At 41.1% G+C, this 18,115-nt stretch overlaps 1 protein-coding gene across 2 annotated transcripts in view; it reads right to left on the minus strand.

The window, feature by feature from the left end:
- Positions 1-18,115, minus strand: part of GRM7 (glutamate metabotropic receptor 7) — an 802,500-nt gene that overhangs the window by 43,469 nt on the left and 740,916 nt on the right. The window contains exons 9-10 of one of the 2 annotated variants that reach the window (XM_057705554.1): positions 7,711-7,957; positions 1,944-2,014 (exon numbers count right to left, since the gene is read on the minus strand). In XM_057705554.1, the coding sequence (XP_057561537.1) occupies positions 1,944-2,014; positions 7,711-7,957 (318 nt within the window). Of the gene's footprint in view, positions 1-1,943; positions 2,015-7,710; positions 7,958-18,115 lie in introns of those variants that run through there. The other variant, XM_057705555.1, reaches the window with a different exon arrangement.

The raw sequence follows: 18,115 nt of genomic DNA on the forward strand, positions 1-18,115 counted from the left end.
GTAACTTAGACAAACTTCTGGTCCCAATTATTTGTAAGTAGCGATATGTTTCTCATTAATTTATGAAGCCATTTTTAAATTGGCAGAAAAGGAGAGCACCTAATCAAACTCTTCGAAACAAGACAATCGTCGCAAAATGTGTATTTCTAAACAGCACATCCAGAAAGTTCTTTTTAACCGGAAGGTTGACTTAAAACATTTTCATCTTGCATCTTTTAAACCAAAAGGCATCAACTGAGAATGGAGCTGGGGAGAATTTTTAATGGCTTGAGATTAAATCTATCATTTTTACCCAGGGAAATTTCCTTCTCATTTATTCTCAGGCAGTTTCATGTAAAAGGACTATTAAAGTGATGAGCTGCAGTGTTTTGACAAGCACTTGTACTGCAAAAACTTGAAATCTCACTGGAATACAGTTATATATTCACTGGGACAAAAGAATGCCCTATTTAAAAACTAGGACAGATCGTGTTGATATGGAAAAAGGAAATAGCTATGTGAACAATACATCTGAAATTAAAGGGTGAGTTGCTGGCATTCATCTAAAATCAACAGGCAGTGTAATTACTCTTTGAAAGTACTCTTGTCCTGTCTTACAGTTCTAAATGGATTAAAAAAACACACACACGAGATATTATTTGTACTCAGGATACCATTATAGAAAGAAAGATGGAAACAAATATAGCAGATAGAAAGTTCCAGGTTAGGAAAGAGGAAGACTAGCCCACATTGTGAAGCAATATGTCCCTCCTCCCAATGATAGGACCTCTCTGCTCTCTTTCTTGGAATCTCTCTGGAGACAAGTCTCTGTTGATTTTATAAGTATATTAGGAGGTTTAGAGGAGAACAAAAGCGGACCTTATATTCAGAGTCACCCCATGATTTTAATAACTCTACTCCATGTTTTCTACTGTCTGTTTTCCCACAGTTTGAAATGTCCTGACTCCAGCTGGACAGGGACTTGCCAAAGCAAATGTTGTTTTTCACTATACTATCATATCACGTAGGCTGAAACAGGGAGGTGCTACTATCACTACTACTGCTGCTATTATTATTTCATAGCATATATCCTTTAGTGAGAGCTCAAAGTGATATGTAAACATCAATGGTGAGTCAATAACAACTCTTACAGCCCGTTCCCACACCCACGTTCACACGTCACAGGATTCACCATTTCTTCTAAGGCATTAGTTTGAATACCCGTGGTATTTATTGGTAATTCTTGGGTTTGACTGATGCTGAAATTTATCTTTAGACTCTTCAGGTCTTTCAGTGAACCCTTCCCTGCTCTCTCAAATAAATGAAGTTGGTTCAGTGTCTCTCTAAGGCACAATCATGAGCCCCAAATCATCTTCAACACATTACGAAGCCCAGCCTGCAAACCTATTTCTACTTCTTTGCTGCAAAGAAGGAAACATGACCATTTTGGGTTTAGGATGTTAGGGCCATTCATTGTTTTTTGAATGAATATATTTCTGGGGATGTAGTTCATAAACAAACAAACAAACAAACAAACAAACAAATGAGAACATTTTTACTAAGTTTGTAAAACACCCTCCTTCTCTCACATTAGGTTTTCCACATTGCCTTCTCAAACCCCATAGTATGAACACATGCATTTAAAAATAATCTCTCAGCACTGAGAGTTTTAAAGTAGAGTGACCAGCACCAATTCTGCTATTATTAGCTACTTGTTCAGGAAAGACAAATGTGCACATGCCTAGTCGCATATTCTCCAGAGAATAAACCAGGCCCATGACCCACAGCAGCCGTCTACACTATGCTTAGCAAACATCATCTTTGAAAATGCATCTCTTCATACAGATTGATTTCTAGGTAATCATGCACAGTTTTCATGGAAACATTTCTAATTCTCAGTGGAGACAGGAACACACATAAATAAAAAGTAGACTGTTTCTTACCTTTTGGAAAGCAGGCAAAAGCTATACTGTTGGTGGAATAGTGTACCAAGTAACAGACTTTTGTACACTCTTTCTTACTGGTGGTATACAGTCTATAGGAAAAGTAAATATATAGGTATGTATACAATAAATGTGCACACAACATTCCTTTTTATTCTTTTTTTCTTTCCTTTTGGAGAAGAGGCTGCGATAGAGACCATAGACATTATGCCCACTCTTTCAGTGGGTTCATTAGCCTTTGGTAGACCAGTTGACCACAATTCAGGTACCTCTGAACATGGGAGCATGGGTGCCTCTTGGTTTAAGGCAGTTGGATTTTACTTGCTTGAACTGGAGCAGGCAAGGGAACCAGCTCCAAAATAATGTATCTATCTGCTCAGAGCATTTTTTTTCCTTCCTGTTGCCATCCTGTGTTTTCTCAGCCTAGTCCATTCATGCTGACCTGCACGATTAGTCCAGAAAGATGAAACAAATAACATAATGTAGAGGATGTTAGGGATCCAAACATATGAAGAAGCAAAGCAAAACAAAACAAAAACCATAACAAATCAACACAGCATGGGAATGTGTTCCAGAATTTTCTAGGCATCATTACTTGCATAGGGTTTGGTGCCCTCATCCATTTTCTAGCAGTTGGAGGGTTTAACTGAAAAGCACAAGTTTTTATTCATATATCTTCTTTACAATACATGCAAAATGGTAATTCAAAAAGAGCACCAGAATACAAACTTATATTTAAAAAATCTTCTTTTTGATTTTTTATTTTAGGTGTAAATGGTTGTTCTTTTAAAATGTGCTTCATTGCAATATGCTCATTGTCTTAAACTAGTCTTTCACACAGTGTGTATCCAGCCTCTCTCTCAGGGTCAGTTTATCAGTCATATGGCCCTATATCCAAAGAGGCGGTGTATCCCATGCTGTCCACCTGCTGCCGTCTCTAACTGCAAGGCAGTTCCAGAGTAAACTGTCTGTAACCAGTCAGGGTGCCTGAGCAGTTTCTCTGTACCGCCTGGGGGCACTGGCTCAGAAAATGGATGGGAGTTCAGAACCAGGTAGCTTAGGGCTGCTCATCTCTGTGCACTGTGATCCTTTACAAGCAGAGCATCTAACCAGAGGATAATTCACAGAGCATCATGTGGTTCTGACCAGTCCAGGTGAGGAAGGGAGCAGTCCTTACCCATCATCCCAATCAAGCCGTGCTGCCTTGGTTAATATTATTCACCCAACTGGAAGAAGGTCTTGGTGGCCATGGATAAGCCAAGAACCAAGTCCTCCTGTTGATCTGGCATCTTCAAGTTTGCCACGAACGTACCTCTGCCAAGTCAACAACAGAAAGTGGGGGGAAACATGCCAAATTCAGAACACGGGTGCAAGCACCAGAAGCTTGAGGTGCCCTTCTTCCTAGAGAAGGAATGTGGAGAAGGCATCATGGTGGCCAGATCTACAACTATCCACGTTGTCAGGCACTTGCGATCCTCTAGCAGCAGAAATATTGTGTGTATAAATAAAAAAAATAGGAAGTAGCTGAGCTACACCCCTAGACCCCCTGCTGTTTTTCAGTCTCAGTACAGAAACCGACAAGCATTGGCTGAACTCTGAATCTTCAATATGGTAGCGGTACACAGGTACAATAAAATTTTTGAGAAGATTTACTTTTTGCTGAATCCATGCAGAAAGAAGTTGTTCTTTCAAACAATGGAATTTGAACCGAAGAAGCAACCTAAGAGGGACACTGAACTTCTTGGGGAGAAAGCAAGCAGTGCAGGGGCAGTTTTCATCTCTGCCCATATGAAGCCAACAAACAAATTCGTTTGTATGTGGACGTGTAGTTGCTGTGTGGAGTTGGATGAGCAGAAGCGAGTGTGTACCAGAGGGCAAAATGCAGGGATGGAGCAGAGCAGTTACAAATGGAAACACTGAAGACAGAAATACACTGAGACTAAGTGTTTAGAGAAACAATAAGGGACCATTTCGTTCCATTATTAACTTTGCAGCTCACTGCATAAATTCAGCATCCTCTCAGATACACTCCCTCAGAGAATAGGAGACAGAATTTCCCCTTTGGAAAGACGTATTCTTTTCTTAAGTACACGGTCTTTGCTTTTGTTTCTCTATAACCAGACAGTTTAATTTCAGCCAAGAATTTATTTGTCTCTGTTACCAAAGTGCAGAAATTGACATACTTTGAGCTATATTGGGTATTAAATAGAATAGAATAATAATGTTCTCTCTTATCAAAACACTCTTGTCTATTTTCATTAATTGAATTTTCACTACTTGTTCTTTCTCTGTATACATCCATTTTTGCATTACGAGGGACTGGTTTTCCAAATATAATTTACATCTCTGATATCTCTATTTCCATATTAGTGGCTCCTTAGGGATCATTTAAAGTAACTACAGGTTTGCATTTTTGTCTCACCTCAAAATTTCATTCCCTTAAGTTGACTCTGTCCCAGATCAGCATCATTGCTAAACCCTTGAGAGGTATTTTCCAATATGGGTTCAGAATGAATGTCCCAGAGTGAAATCCTTGCTATTAAGATCTCTGGCTGTGCTCTCCAATGGAGTAGTCACAGCCAAGGATGGCTATTTAAATTTATTTAAAGTGAAGTAAAAATTTCAAGTGTATTTCATCTGTTAAGTAGCCATATTTCAAGTTCTGAATTGCCACATGTGACTAGAGGTTTCTGTGCTGGACATCACAGAGAGCATTTCCATCATTGCAGAAAATTCTACTGGACAGACTGTGCAGAGAAGGTCTTTTGATTCCTCTTAGGGATCTTTGAGAGCTGAGTCATCAGAAACCCCAATGTTTGGAGGTACGTGAATCTCCTCCTATAATTCAGCAAATATCTGGGCAAATTATTGACAGTTTGTTTTAGGGAGTGTCTACACAAAACCAAAATAACTAAAATAATTTTTAAAAATCTTTTGGATTCGCTATAAGACAAAGGCTCTCTTTGGTTTCATTCTTTTCCCCCCGAACTGTTTATCTTTGTTCTGTGTAGACACCAACACATCAACAATGACAAAACCCAGCGAAACATTTTCAAGGGAAAGGCACCAAATGAATTCCAAATGGCATAACTGTCGTGACCGACACAGGCAATAAGATATGGATTTTTGAGTTAGTGAGATGAGGCCTCTACCTGGGCAGCCTTCTTTGAGCTCAAGTTACTCCTGTCTTTGCGGACAACACAGCAAGCAGAAATGCATTTCACAGCACACGTAACCAAAGAGTCCACCGCCACACATCACTATATTCTGTATATGCAAGCTGTATTACCAAATGAAGAAGCCAAGAGGGCGATTTCCAGATTAGAATTACGGCATGTCACTTGTGTTCTGAGACACAGATCAGCAAAGAGCAACAAGCATGGGTTTGGGAGTCAGACCTGGGTTTCAGACCAAGCTCTGTGGCTAACTAGTGTGGGACGTTGGTAGTATTCCCTGACCTCCCTAAGCCGAGGATTCTTCAGTAAGAGGAGAATAATGATTGCCAGTCTACAGAGTTACCGTAAGGAGTAGGAGAGATCTTCCACCCAAAGCATTCTGTTTAATGCCTCTTTCAAAGGGTAGCTGATGTGTTTTCGTTATTATTGGTGTCAGTGTCAGTATTTTAACAGGCAGTATTGTACCCCAAACAGCCTCAACAAGAATAGACCCTCATCATTCAAAGTTGTTTGAAAGCTAGTTATTTTTAAGGAGCATATAGTATTAGATTAATTATCCGAATTCAAAACTTCTAATTTGGTAACTAATTGTCAATACATACGGACTTATGACCACATTTTCTGCTTACTGATTTTGGACATATCTTGTTAAATGTGTGTGTGTGTGTGTGTGTGTGTGTGTGTACAAATATAAATGTAAAACTGCTATTGGTACACCTTCAGAGTAAGGGTTTTGTGAAATGCAAATCTGGCAAGTGGTCCTAGAATAAAATGCTACAGAAGTATAACTGTGCAAGTATATTTATCAATACAGGATATATATATATAGATAGATGCAGAGAGATGTTCATGGAAATATGTTTATTGGCCAGTCCCATCTACCTCGTGGTGTTTGGTATGCCTTTAACTACACTATCATGTCTATGTAACCAACCACACTGAAATGTGTGTTTCTTACCTTTACAGAAATGGAAGAAAATTAACATGTAATTGACATACTGTTTTCTAGATGCGTGAGAATTTGACACACTTATGACATAGATATTCTTATCTCCATTTTATCCATGAGAATGCTAAGCTTTAGAAAAGCTCAGTGATTCTCAAAGCCACACATCTGGTAAGTGGAGTAGCTTGGATTTGAACCCAGGTCTGTCTCAATCTGAAGCATCTTCCTACACCACATTGAATACCACAGTAATTCGCTATCTACTCCCTCTCCTTGAAATCGATTGTTTGTTCTGAAGACACAAGAACAGAGCCTGTGCATCCATCGTTTCTCCCTCCTCTCACCAGTCCCAGAATCTCTTCTATTGAAATGGTAACGTGAAGCCCATGATGTTGTTAATGGGCCTTTGTTTCTTTGTCTACAGACTCTTAAGCATTCACTGTATTGATTCAACCAACTATTTAGAAATGGATTGGGCCAAGATCATGGATCTCTATACAACAGTTGTCAGGGCCAAACTCAGTTGTTTACTGGTTTTTAAAGATCTCAGTTGTAAAGCATAAAGTATTACCTTACAGTATTTAGAATAGGAACTACTTTCTCCTTGGCAATAAACCTTTGGCTACAACAAAAGCAGCTCATAACTGAAGAGTAAGTCTTAAATGACTTAATGGCCAACCTGAATCCTCCTCTAGTTTAAAACAGTAAGTATCGTGAATATGCCAGTCTGCCTCATTCCGTATGGAGCTAGTCAAAATGTCCTGGAAAATAAATCCTAGAAGTGATATGTTTCATCTGAAATCCACTCTTACCACCATAGTATTAGTAAAATTAGCAACTGGGAATTTTAAGTATTTAACTTTGGTTAAATGGTATTTCTTTCCTTTCCTTTTTTTTTCTTTTTTTTAAAGAAACTAGTGTTTGTATGTTCATCTTCTTTGTGGTCATTTGCAGGGAATGACTAAAGGCTACCCAGGCATTGCAGACAGGCCATGTAAATATCAAATCTGGCATTTCTTCCTTAATCCCACCTCTAATATTTTGTCTTTCGTGGGATGAAACTCCTCTGCAGTTGTCTGGTATATGCTTTTCCCACATGGGGATGCCATTAGCATGGTGGTGTCTGGGCCTGTATACTTGGATGAAAGTTTGCCAGCTCTATCCAATATTTGATGTGTTTGTTTCTAGAAGGCTTGCTTAGTAAAGAATCATAACTTTCTACACATTCATATTCCAGTAGAAAGAAGTTATGTTCCAAAGCTCTTAAATATTCCAATTTCATTCCTATTGCTATGGTTCAATGGGGTGTACGGTTCCCTAGTAGGAAGTTGATCCCCTAAGAGGAAGAGAACCAGGAAGGTCGCTCAACAGCTGTGTTTACGTCAAGGCGAGGGTTTGGGACCAGAGGATAAGAAGCCAGGAAAGGGGGAGATTTCACACTTCTGAAGCAGAGCCTCTGAAAGCTGCTTTCTGACAGGGAGCAAAAAGAAAATAGTGGCAAGAATGAGCACACTCTTAAGAGCAAACACTAGCATTCGCCAAGGCAACCCAGCCCGTAGGACAAGAACGGTCAATGTCTTTCTCCAAAGAAAGGCAAGCACACACCACATCTGCCAGAGCTTCCTGATGCAGGATGGGGAGATGGAAGGAAAGGAGAGGTACTTACTGTTTGGGTCTACGTTTTCACAGAGTTCTGTCTTGGCCTCACCGTTGGGTCTGTCACTGGGCTTGTGTGACAGCCGCGATGACATGGTGGCCGCTGTGACTACCGCCTTGAAGCTTCGCTTCCGTTTCTGGACATTGAGTTCAGGGTGGAAAATGATGATGTACACTTTCGGCATGTATAGCATCCCCAGCGCCACTGACGCACTTAGGTTCATGGAGATTGTAAGCGTGGTAGTTTGTATGTAGAGCTAGGAGACACAACACACAAGACACTATTACACATAAAATGACTGCAGAGGGAGTCTGAACACTTAACACATTGTCAAGCATGACTATGGCTGGGAGAGAAAGCATAGCAATCCCCGGGGAGACAGAATGGCTCTGCACATTTCTTGGCGAGTTTATGTATATATATTCGTTGATTGAAAATCATTGGGTGAATCCATGTGCAGGCATGACCTGGAGAAGTATCTTTCATAGAAGTTCAGGGTCAGCCTTGAATCAGATTTGAGGTATCTGTGTTCAGAATGGCAGCTGGATATGAAACCATGAAGATCATATTTGCAATCTTGAGTAAGGGGCAGTTTTTTGTTTTTTTTTTTTTTACCCCCCATACCTTCACAGAGCAATTAACACTACATGATCCCTTGGTACATAAATACTCTGGGACCTTATTTGAAAAGTCATTATGTCCATATGTGTATCTTTCTATATGTTCACCTTGACCATACCTACATAGTAGTGAGGTGAGTTTCCCTGGAAAATAAGCCCTTCTTGCTTCATGCTGATTTACCAAACACCAATGGCAAGGGCCAAGATCTAGTCAAGTCTCTATACGTTGACAGTTGCTAAAAGGCTGCAAAGCTTCATTCTGACATGCGTTATGTGTAGTTCAGATGGTGCCCCCATAGCTGTGCTTGTATACTTTTGCTTCCTTGAGAAGTCAGTAGAGCGACCCATTCACTTACTGTTCAGTGTGTTAAATCACTGTCTTGCCTAAACTGGAAAAGATGCAGGTTGAAGAGGGTGGGGAATGGTAAGATCAGTAAGGGGAAAGCTACAGACCACTTGCCTTGGTCCAGCTGCATTTATGAAGTGCCCTGTCGTGATCCACAGCCCACCATTCATCTAGATGCGTTGGTGTTTTGCATGACTTCTAAAGCCTAGATTCACTGTGAGCTGAGGGACTTGATTGTGGCCGTCGTTTCACAATTGTACACATTGTCTACAAGTACACCTTAGAAAATAATCTAATGGCATCTAAATAGATGCAATTTGTATTCATCAATCACACCTCAGTAAAGCTGAAAATAAATAAGTAGACAAACAGGTAGGTAGGTAAATAAACGCATAAACTTCAAGTACATTAAAAAAAAAAAAGAAAGCCCAAGTGACTAGCTCCCCACAGCCTTTTACACTGGTGGGAAACCGAGCCTCATTACAATGTACTTGATCATGGTTTTCCACAACTGTGTATTCCCATGTATCTGAGGGTAAAATCCCCATCCTTAATAGGTTCTGCAAGGTCCCACGTGGGCTTCCCCCTGCCTAATTTTTCCAACTAATTGCCCACCGCTCTCCCCCATCTCTCTCCCTAGGACACCATCCATATGGCACTCCTTCAGGTCTGGAAGATGCTGTGCTCTTTCAACCTCTGCCAGCTTCTTTACTTACAGGCACTCCAAAATCTGTTTGGTTTTGTTTTGATTTGTTTGTTTGTATATTATTGCCCTCCATTTGTAATCATCTACCCACTACTCTGACCATTTGACTGCCAATTTCCCCAACTAGGCCACAAGTTCCATGAAGGCAGGAACCTTGTGTATGTGGTGTGTCATTGTGTCTGCAGTGCCAACAAATAGTAGGCACTTAACGAACGTACAGTGGATGAGCTCATGTGCTTATATAAGGGGCACCTTTTTTTTCCTACTGATGACTCAGTGGTCACAGCCTTTCTCTAAATATACAAGAACTGCCATCAGACCTATTAGCTGCCTGGCCATTTCTGATCTTATTTCTTCAATCTGAGGCTCTGGAGAAGAAATTAAGAGAGACTTTGCCATGTCATCTGGAAGGAATACTGTTTTCCAGCAAACATTAATTTGGATGTGCCTGTCTCTGAATACTTTAAAGGAGCTGCCAGCCACTAACCGTATAATACATAAAAAATGTAAAATATAAAGACAAAGCAATATTGAATTAATGATCCTTTTGGTGGTGAATTAGACCGTAGCTTAAAAGCTCATCTCTTCCTATTAGCATAACTGTAGACCTTCAACTCCATTGTACCCTGCTGCCTATCCTATCCAAGAAAGTCTTACCGTGCAGCAGAGCTTTGTGAACCTAGGCAGTGTCACTTCCTTCCCTCATGGCCACTGACATCATCCTACTAATGAGGACTATGCAAACTGTGAATTAGCCAACCCAAGAAAGAAAGGGCTATAAACTGACCCACGGGATCTTAAGTGTTGTTTGTTTCTCCACTCAAAAGCAAATTTTTCAGTTGAAGAAATCATCCGTAGTTTGTGTTGAGTTTATGATTTATATATAACTATAACATATATGCTTTATGTACATACGTAAATGTTCGGGCCTGTATGTGTGTACGTACATGCTTTTTCTCAACAAAGACTACTTAGCAATTTAAGACTTTGAAAGCAATGCTGTTTATATTATGGAGTGTTTTAAGTTCATTATTGTCAAGCTAGAGTCCATCAAGACTTTGATACGTGTTTTGAAATTTTTGTAATTTCTGGTGACACTTCAGAAATCTGTGAAAACTGAAAGGAATGTCACTGCCCGAATTCCTATGTCCCCAAATCCTCTATACGTTGCAGAGTGGTTAAGAATGAGGCATCTACAGCTAGTCTGAGTTCAACTCCCATTTACTCATTTTGTGACCTTAGACAAATTACTTTGCCCCTTTCTGCCTCAGCTTCCACATCTGTAAATGGGGATGGTAACATCAGTCCCTATCTCATGATATTGTCTTGGTGATTAAATGAGTTAGTATTTGTAAAGGGCTTAGGACAAGACCTAGCATGTAGTAAGTACTGTGAAAGTATTTTTAAATAAGTTATATAGGTAGAAAGACAGGAAGCCTCCAGTCTGCAGAGAACCCAAAGGTAATGATTCACAGGAATGCAAACCCACTGCCCCAGGAAGGGAACTAAGTCACTCTCTTTTTGGCCTGAGGTGGGACGCTCACCTTTTGACTCTGAGTTTTCATGTCAGCAGCCCCTTCACTACAATTTTTTAGCAAATTATTGCATATTTATTTTTAATCTCAAGGCTGTTTCTGTTTTACCCAATGCTTCTTGTAAAATGAGCAATGCATATTGTAAAATTACCCTGTTTGATTTTGGGTATTTTACACCATTTTACTTTCGCTTCCTTATAATTTCTTTAGAGATGGGAAGGTGTTGGTGGTCATTACTGGGCCCTGTTATCAGAATGCAGAATTCTGGCACACATAGCTCCACTGGCCTCTCCCCAGGACTGGCCTCATCCCATCTGGCTTCTCCATCCCAGTGGAGGAGAGCCTCCCTGACCACGGTCAGCCCCTGATGGCTTAGGCCTGTGGAAGGATGCTGACTGCTTTGCAATGTCCACGTGTTTGGATATTTGAGCCTTAATGTATTTATTTATTTATTTTTATTTTTTTAAAGTTTAAGTGATTCCATTTACTGTTTTAAAAAAGTTATTTATTTATTGGCTGCGTTGTGTCTTTGTTGCTGTGTGTGGGCTTTTCTCTAGTTGTGGCGAGCAGAGGCTACTCTGCATTGGGGTGTGTGGGCTTCTAATTGCAGTGGCTTTTCTTGTTGCAGAGCACAGGCTCTAGGCACGCAGGCTTCAGTAGCTGCAGCACAAGGGCTCAATAGTTGTGGCTCGCGGGCTCTAGAGCACAGGCTCAGTAGTTGCGGTGCACGGGCTTAGTTGCTCCGTGGCACGTGGGATCTTCCCAGACCGGGGATCAAACCCATGTCCCCTGAACTGGCAGGCGGATTCTTAACCACTGTGCCACCAGGGAAGCCCGAAGCCTTAATTTTATCATCAACTGAAATAAATTTCCAGAATCCGGTTTCAATTCCTTGGTTGAAAGTGGCTTCTCTACCAACCACCGTGTGTAATCCAGCTTATGTACCTAAGGAGCATCTATGCAAGGGATTCAGAGTCAAGCCAGAGAGGTGTTCTGCACAAGACTCCCGAGCAGTAGTTTTCTTCAGGTCTGATGCGCGGGATCTTTGGCTGTAACCACTCTGTTTTTCAGTTTCCTTATTTGTAAAAAGGAAGATAATAATAGTTCAGTGTTCAAATGGTGGCTTTGAAGATCTAATTCTTTAATATATGACACGTGCTTAGCAGAAGGCCTGTGAAACAAGCACCCAGGAAATGTGAGCTGCTAATATTTATATTCTGTCTAATATTTACATTAGGATGTCAGGGTGTAGATCTCAAGATAAGTCTCCCTTAGTAACCGCTGCTGTATATTTTAAACTTTTAATGTATGTCTTATTAACTAGAACGTAGGGTCTAAAAAACCAGGCCTATTCATGTCTTATCTGATTGACATGTACAGCAAGTATACGATTAAAGACACAGTTTTGTGCCTCATTCAGTGCCAGGCAAAGCCCAGCTGAATCTGCCCTGTGCGTTTTGTCATCTTGGCCTAAAAGTCCATCATCAGATAAACATGACTGCATATCATGAGATTCTATTGTTGCTTTAGAAATCGGTGTAGCACTTAGGGTTAGTTGAGTTCTCCTTCTGTAAGTTTTGATTGCTAAAATACTAAGAAATTTGAAAACTCTACAGTGCTCCTGAGCGAACTTTGAAACTTACCAACTCTTCTGTGTAAGTCTCAGAATCAGTTTAATTGAAGACTATTTTGAGAGATTCCAGGGCAAGCTGTTAATGACCACATGCTGTACATTCACTCTTACCTGTATTTTCCAGATAGGCTATGCGAGAGACCTTACTTTTCCACTATTGGTGCATTCGCCCACTTATCAGTTTGCCATTTTCAGTGAGATACAGGCATCCCTCAGTATCCACGAGGGATTGGTTCCAGGGCCCCCTGAGGATACCACAACCTGAGGATGCTCAAGGCCCTTATATAAAATGATGTAGTATTTGCATATAACCTGTGCACATCCTCATATACTTAAAATCATCTCTAGATTATAATACCTCATGCAATGTAAATGCCGTGTAAATAGTTGTAAATGCCATGTAAATGTTGTGTAAACAGTTGCCAGCATGCTGAAAATTCAAGTTTGCTTTTTGGAACTTTCTGGAAAAATTTTCTTCTGAATATTTTTCACCCGCAGTTGGTTGAATCTGTGGACGTAGAACCCGTGGATACAGAGGGCCACTGCCGAGTGGCCGCACAGACCATTGTGTCGGCGATGGGACATTCTCCCTGCCATCAGGGAGCCGCATTCTAGTAGCAGGAGAAACACAGTCTAGAATCAACTAAAGCGTAATGTAGTAACTGCTCATCACCTCCTTTGTCTCACGGTGTATATTGGCCCCTGCTTTCTTCTCCTCTTGGCATGTCCTTTGCTCTCCTGTTCTGCCTCTGATACCCTGTTTGCATTTGATGTTCAATCTAAAGTTTCCTTCTGCATAAAGCATCCCCGCATCCCCACAGCCCCATTCAGGACAGTTGCCCTGTTGGCCCCCTTGATGAGGTACAGCCCCAAACAGCACTTAACCTGGTCTGAAGAGTACAGTCAGTTGTGCTGTAAAGTGTCCTGATGGGATCGATATACCAGGGAAGGATTTGAGTAGAACACAGATTTCATGTTTGCAAATGTGTGACTTCTTCCACAGGAAATACCCGGTGAGCACAGCAAACTGCATCCAGCCAAACCCAGCCTTGTGGGATACACAACACACACACACACGCCCCAGCCTCAAACATCTGCTCAAGTCCCGCTCCACAATTTCATGATAGAGCACAAGCAGCAGCACTTCCGGCACTTGCTTCCACAAGCAAACTTTTGGTCCCTTGTTTTTATAAAGCTAAAGTGGCATACTTATTACAATATTATGCGTTTCTTAGCCATTGAATATGTGTAAAAACATGCCACCATTTTTATTAGATTCCTGTCCTTTTTTTAAATGTCATTGATGATGTTTTTGCATGTTACATGCTTGACACAATTTTTCCCATAAGTCTAGTGCTTTTTATTATTGCACAATTTTGCATGGCATGCTGAGTTTTGAGAACATAGATGTCACATTATAGCAGAACTGACTGGATAATAGATCCGATGTCTGCCGCAAAGTGTGCACTTATTAAATTCTGATCACACAAAAAGTTCTACACTTGAAGCAAGTATTAGGTGTGAGAAATGGCCTTGGCATTCACAGTTGTTTTAAGAAAAGCTATTATTTGTAGACTGTTAGCCATCATCATTATTATTTCGTGATTATTTGTGTGCCTCTGTTTCCTCATTTCTAGAGTGGAGATTATAATGATAGCTGTCTTGTAAGGTTGCTGGAATCAAATTGGTGGACCATTGTAAAATACACAGGAGAGTGTCCAGCAGGTAGAAACCACTCAACCAAGGGTGTTTGTATCACTGATTGATCTATTGGCCATAACATACAACGCCTTATTCACTCTGCTATTCCTTTTCCTATAATTTTAATACATTTTGAAATGATCACCTTTCTATGGAATCCACTGAATAACAACCTGTTTTGGGGAAAGACATCTCATTACATTTGCTTCTGTTTTGTTTGAAAGTATACTCAGGCCTCTGTTTTATCTGTCATTGACTATTTTATGAGAAATAACCAATTATGTGCATTCCCAAGTGACTGTTGAAAATTGGGACAAGAAGGTTTTAAGGGAGTCTTTTGGTAGGATGGGAGAAGTTTCATAATTCTCATGATATCCCAAAGTCTGTGCAATAAAAATGAAAAATGTGTCTGATGTAGTCAAAGAGGAAGGGTACGTTATTATCTGACAAATGTCTGAAACGTTCGTATGTCTAAATTGAAGTGGAAGTTCTTGGCCGTTAAGACCAGTGTTTTCGTTCCTTACCACCTGCACCCCTTACTTCCTAATTAGAGTCACCATATTTTTGAGAAATCATAATAACACATGGCTGGAAATGAGACAGGATGGTTGCAAGATGACCCTCTTCCGTCGTCCGGAGGGTCAACAGACTGAAGGCTTTTGCTTAGTTTTGAAATAAGGCATGATGATAAAAGGATGCAGTATAATGATAAGGAAAAATACTGCTTTTGGAAGGAAAAGATATTTGCATCTTCTAGAAGGATGGCATATTGGGAAAACAAGATCTTTCTTGTTAGAAGTGATTTCAAACTTGGCCTTGGATGGTTGGTTGGTGACTGGGCAAGCTACTTCACCTCTGGCAGGTAACAATGTCAAAATTCAAACCCTAGAAATCTGTCCCCAGAGTGTCTGATATAAAACCCTACCTCATTCTACCACTACCACAGAGACCTTCTCACCGTTTTGAAAGTTAAAAGATAGCACAGTGCCCGGTGGCATGCTCAGAAAATGCGAGTCTTTCTTGGAGTAGATGGCCCCATTTTCTGTAGATAATTTTCATGCTATTCTATTTAAACCTGTTATCTTTGCATAGGTAATATATAAATACATGATAGACGATATACATTAAGAATACACCCCCCCCCCCCCCAAATATCGTGGGACACACTCTGTGGACAGGTGTCTGGCATGGAATTATAAATAATGGAGGCAACTAGATAATTACTGGACAAGACCTAGTTTGACTCTGTTTTGTTTTTCTCATTTAGTACCTCCAGGCAGACATGAAGTTAAGTCTATACACAATTACATTATTTATTTGGAGGGACATAAGACACACACTCCAGGTGAATGCAAATCAGTTTCTGGAGCGTGAGATAAGTGATTATGTCATGCTTGAAATCACGTACATCTCAATTCTTGGCTCTTCTGACCAGAAACCTGATGCTCTATTCCTGCATAGCGTCATCAGAGAGATGCAGTTATTCCAAGTGACCACATCCTTAGGAAGTTCAGGCTTTCGCTCCCCATGCCATCCTAACGAACTGCGCACTGTGCTGATAGCTAATTCTTCCAGGCAGTCACTTTCGATTTTGCTGGGCACATACGAGCACAGCCTATACACACTGATGCACAGAATTTTTTTTCCCTCACCAGCCCTGTGATACCTCAATTTTGATTTCAAGATTTTTCCTCCACCAACTACAAGGTAGGAGTTTTACGCTTTCATATAGCCAATACTGGTACTGTTTGTTCTGTTGTATTATCTAAAAGGTTATTTACCATTCCTGCTGGTTCAAGAGCCTCACAAATGTTAGGTCTCTGCCTTGTAGTGATTTAACATACAAAGGCAAAGCATTTTCTCTGCTGTCAGCCTGGAGAGAGAGACGCTTCTGCCAGATTCCACTGGCTCCCCTGGAATCCTTGGCCGTATTCTCCAAGACTGAACCTGACAGCATTTTGTAGGAGGCAGTGTCAGATTCTGTCTTATAATGTGAAAAAACTGGCTTGTACCTCACTGGGGAATACATTAGGTAATATACGATGATGTTCTGTATTACTTTGCAAGTAAACCAGGGCATTAAAAAGAAAAGTCTGAACTTAATGTATTCCATTCCTAAAGCTGTCATTTGAAATATTCCACTTATAGAAGTGCAAAGCTGTCTAATTGTGCCAACTTTTAAAGTCATCTTTATAGTTCTTGTGAACATAAAAAGACAGGAATCAAGGGAAAATACTGATGTCGAATTAATGGCAAAAAGAAAGAGACAGTCTTGGCATTTCTTGGGAATAGTCAACGTGTTTCAAGGAGGGATTGTAAAGTGTTCATTGAAACTGGACCCACGATGTCATGGACACGAAGACAATGTCAGATTCCTATAAAAAGAAAGTGTGTTCTTGTGTCAGTTTTCAAAGCCAGTGACAATGACTTTCTGATGAACTCTGACAGGTTTTGATCATCATCATCGACCAGCTTTCTCTCTCCTCCATTCCTTCTGGCTGTTAGTTTTGTCTGTCTTCCTCTGTGCCTTTTGGACTGTATCTTTCCCATCTTGCCGCTGAGCTATGGTAGCTCCCTTCCTGCCCGTTAGATTCTTCCTTTCCCCTTGCCTTGGCTCACGTGAATCATCTTCGCGTCCCTGCTTTTCCACTGCCACTGGTGCAGCTCTGTGGGTGTGGATGGAGGCAGGCCCTGACTCCGTAGGGTGCTCTGGTACCCACTCAGCCAGTGGTGTCCACAGCTGATGGGCAAAGCAGCCAACAGCTGGAACTGAGGGGCTGAATTGCCCACCCAGGGGTAACTTGTGCTCTGAACTCCTCAGCAAGGATCTCAGCTTCAGAATGGTTTAAACCCAAAAGAAGAAAATAATTGCAATGAGTCGCCCTAGAAAACTGTGGATAAACAGTCGCTCAGCCTGTGCCCCTGATTGGAACGCTGAGGACTCTGAGATGGAGCAGAGAAATAACACTCACCCTTCTAAGAGAAACAGAACACGAGGGAGTGAACCTGGCCTAGGAGTAGTGGCTGAGTGGCTCATGGTTTTCATCTTACCTTCACAAGATCCATTTCCTTTTCTTTTGTCTCCAAGGTCCTGGATCTCAAAAGTACTATTTCCTACCCACTTACTCCTGAGGGCCTGCAGTCTGGCCTCGATCACCACCTCCTCTGAGTCTGCCCTCTGAATCTTCCCATACTTCTCAGCACACCTGAGAAGTTTTTTTTCCAGGTTTCGTTCCTCTTTAAAACTCAGTGCTGAGGACAACTGTATTGGTGGCTCCAGCTGTTCTGCTGCATTAACTCAACTTCCCATCACACTTTGAATGAAGAGAAAACCCTTACCATGGCCCCAGGAACACTGCAGGGTCCCCCTTTGACCTTCCCTCACCTTCTCCAAATCCTTCAAGTATGCAGTGCTCTGTCCAGCCTCAAGACTTCTGCACATGCTGTTCCCTCCACTTCAGATGCTGTGCCCGCTCATCTTTTCCTGGCCACCTCCTGCCTGCCTTTCAGGTCTCAGTCTCACTTCCTCGAGCAGGGCTTCTCGGACCCTCACGTATAAGCTGTGCCTTCCTTTCTTCCTTCTCATAGAACATGCTGTTTCCCTCCATTACAGCCATCACAAACTGCCATTATTCACTTGAGTGTGTATTTAATAATTATCTCCTCAACAGAGTATCCTCATGAGAAGCAACCTAAATGTCCAGCAACAGATGCATGGATAAAGAAGATGTGGCACATATATACAATGGAATATTACTCAGCCGTAAAAAGGAACGAAATTGAGTTATTTGTAGCGAGGTGGATGGACCTAGAGTCTGCCGTACAGAGTGAAGTAAGTCAGAAAGAGAGAAACGAATACCATGTGCTAATGCA

This window comes from Hippopotamus amphibius, chromosome 13 (assembly GCF_030028045.1).
Source record: "Hippopotamus amphibius kiboko isolate mHipAmp2 chromosome 13, mHipAmp2.hap2, whole genome shotgun sequence".
Taxonomy (NCBI): Eukaryota; Metazoa; Chordata; class Mammalia; order Artiodactyla; family Hippopotamidae; genus Hippopotamus; species Hippopotamus amphibius.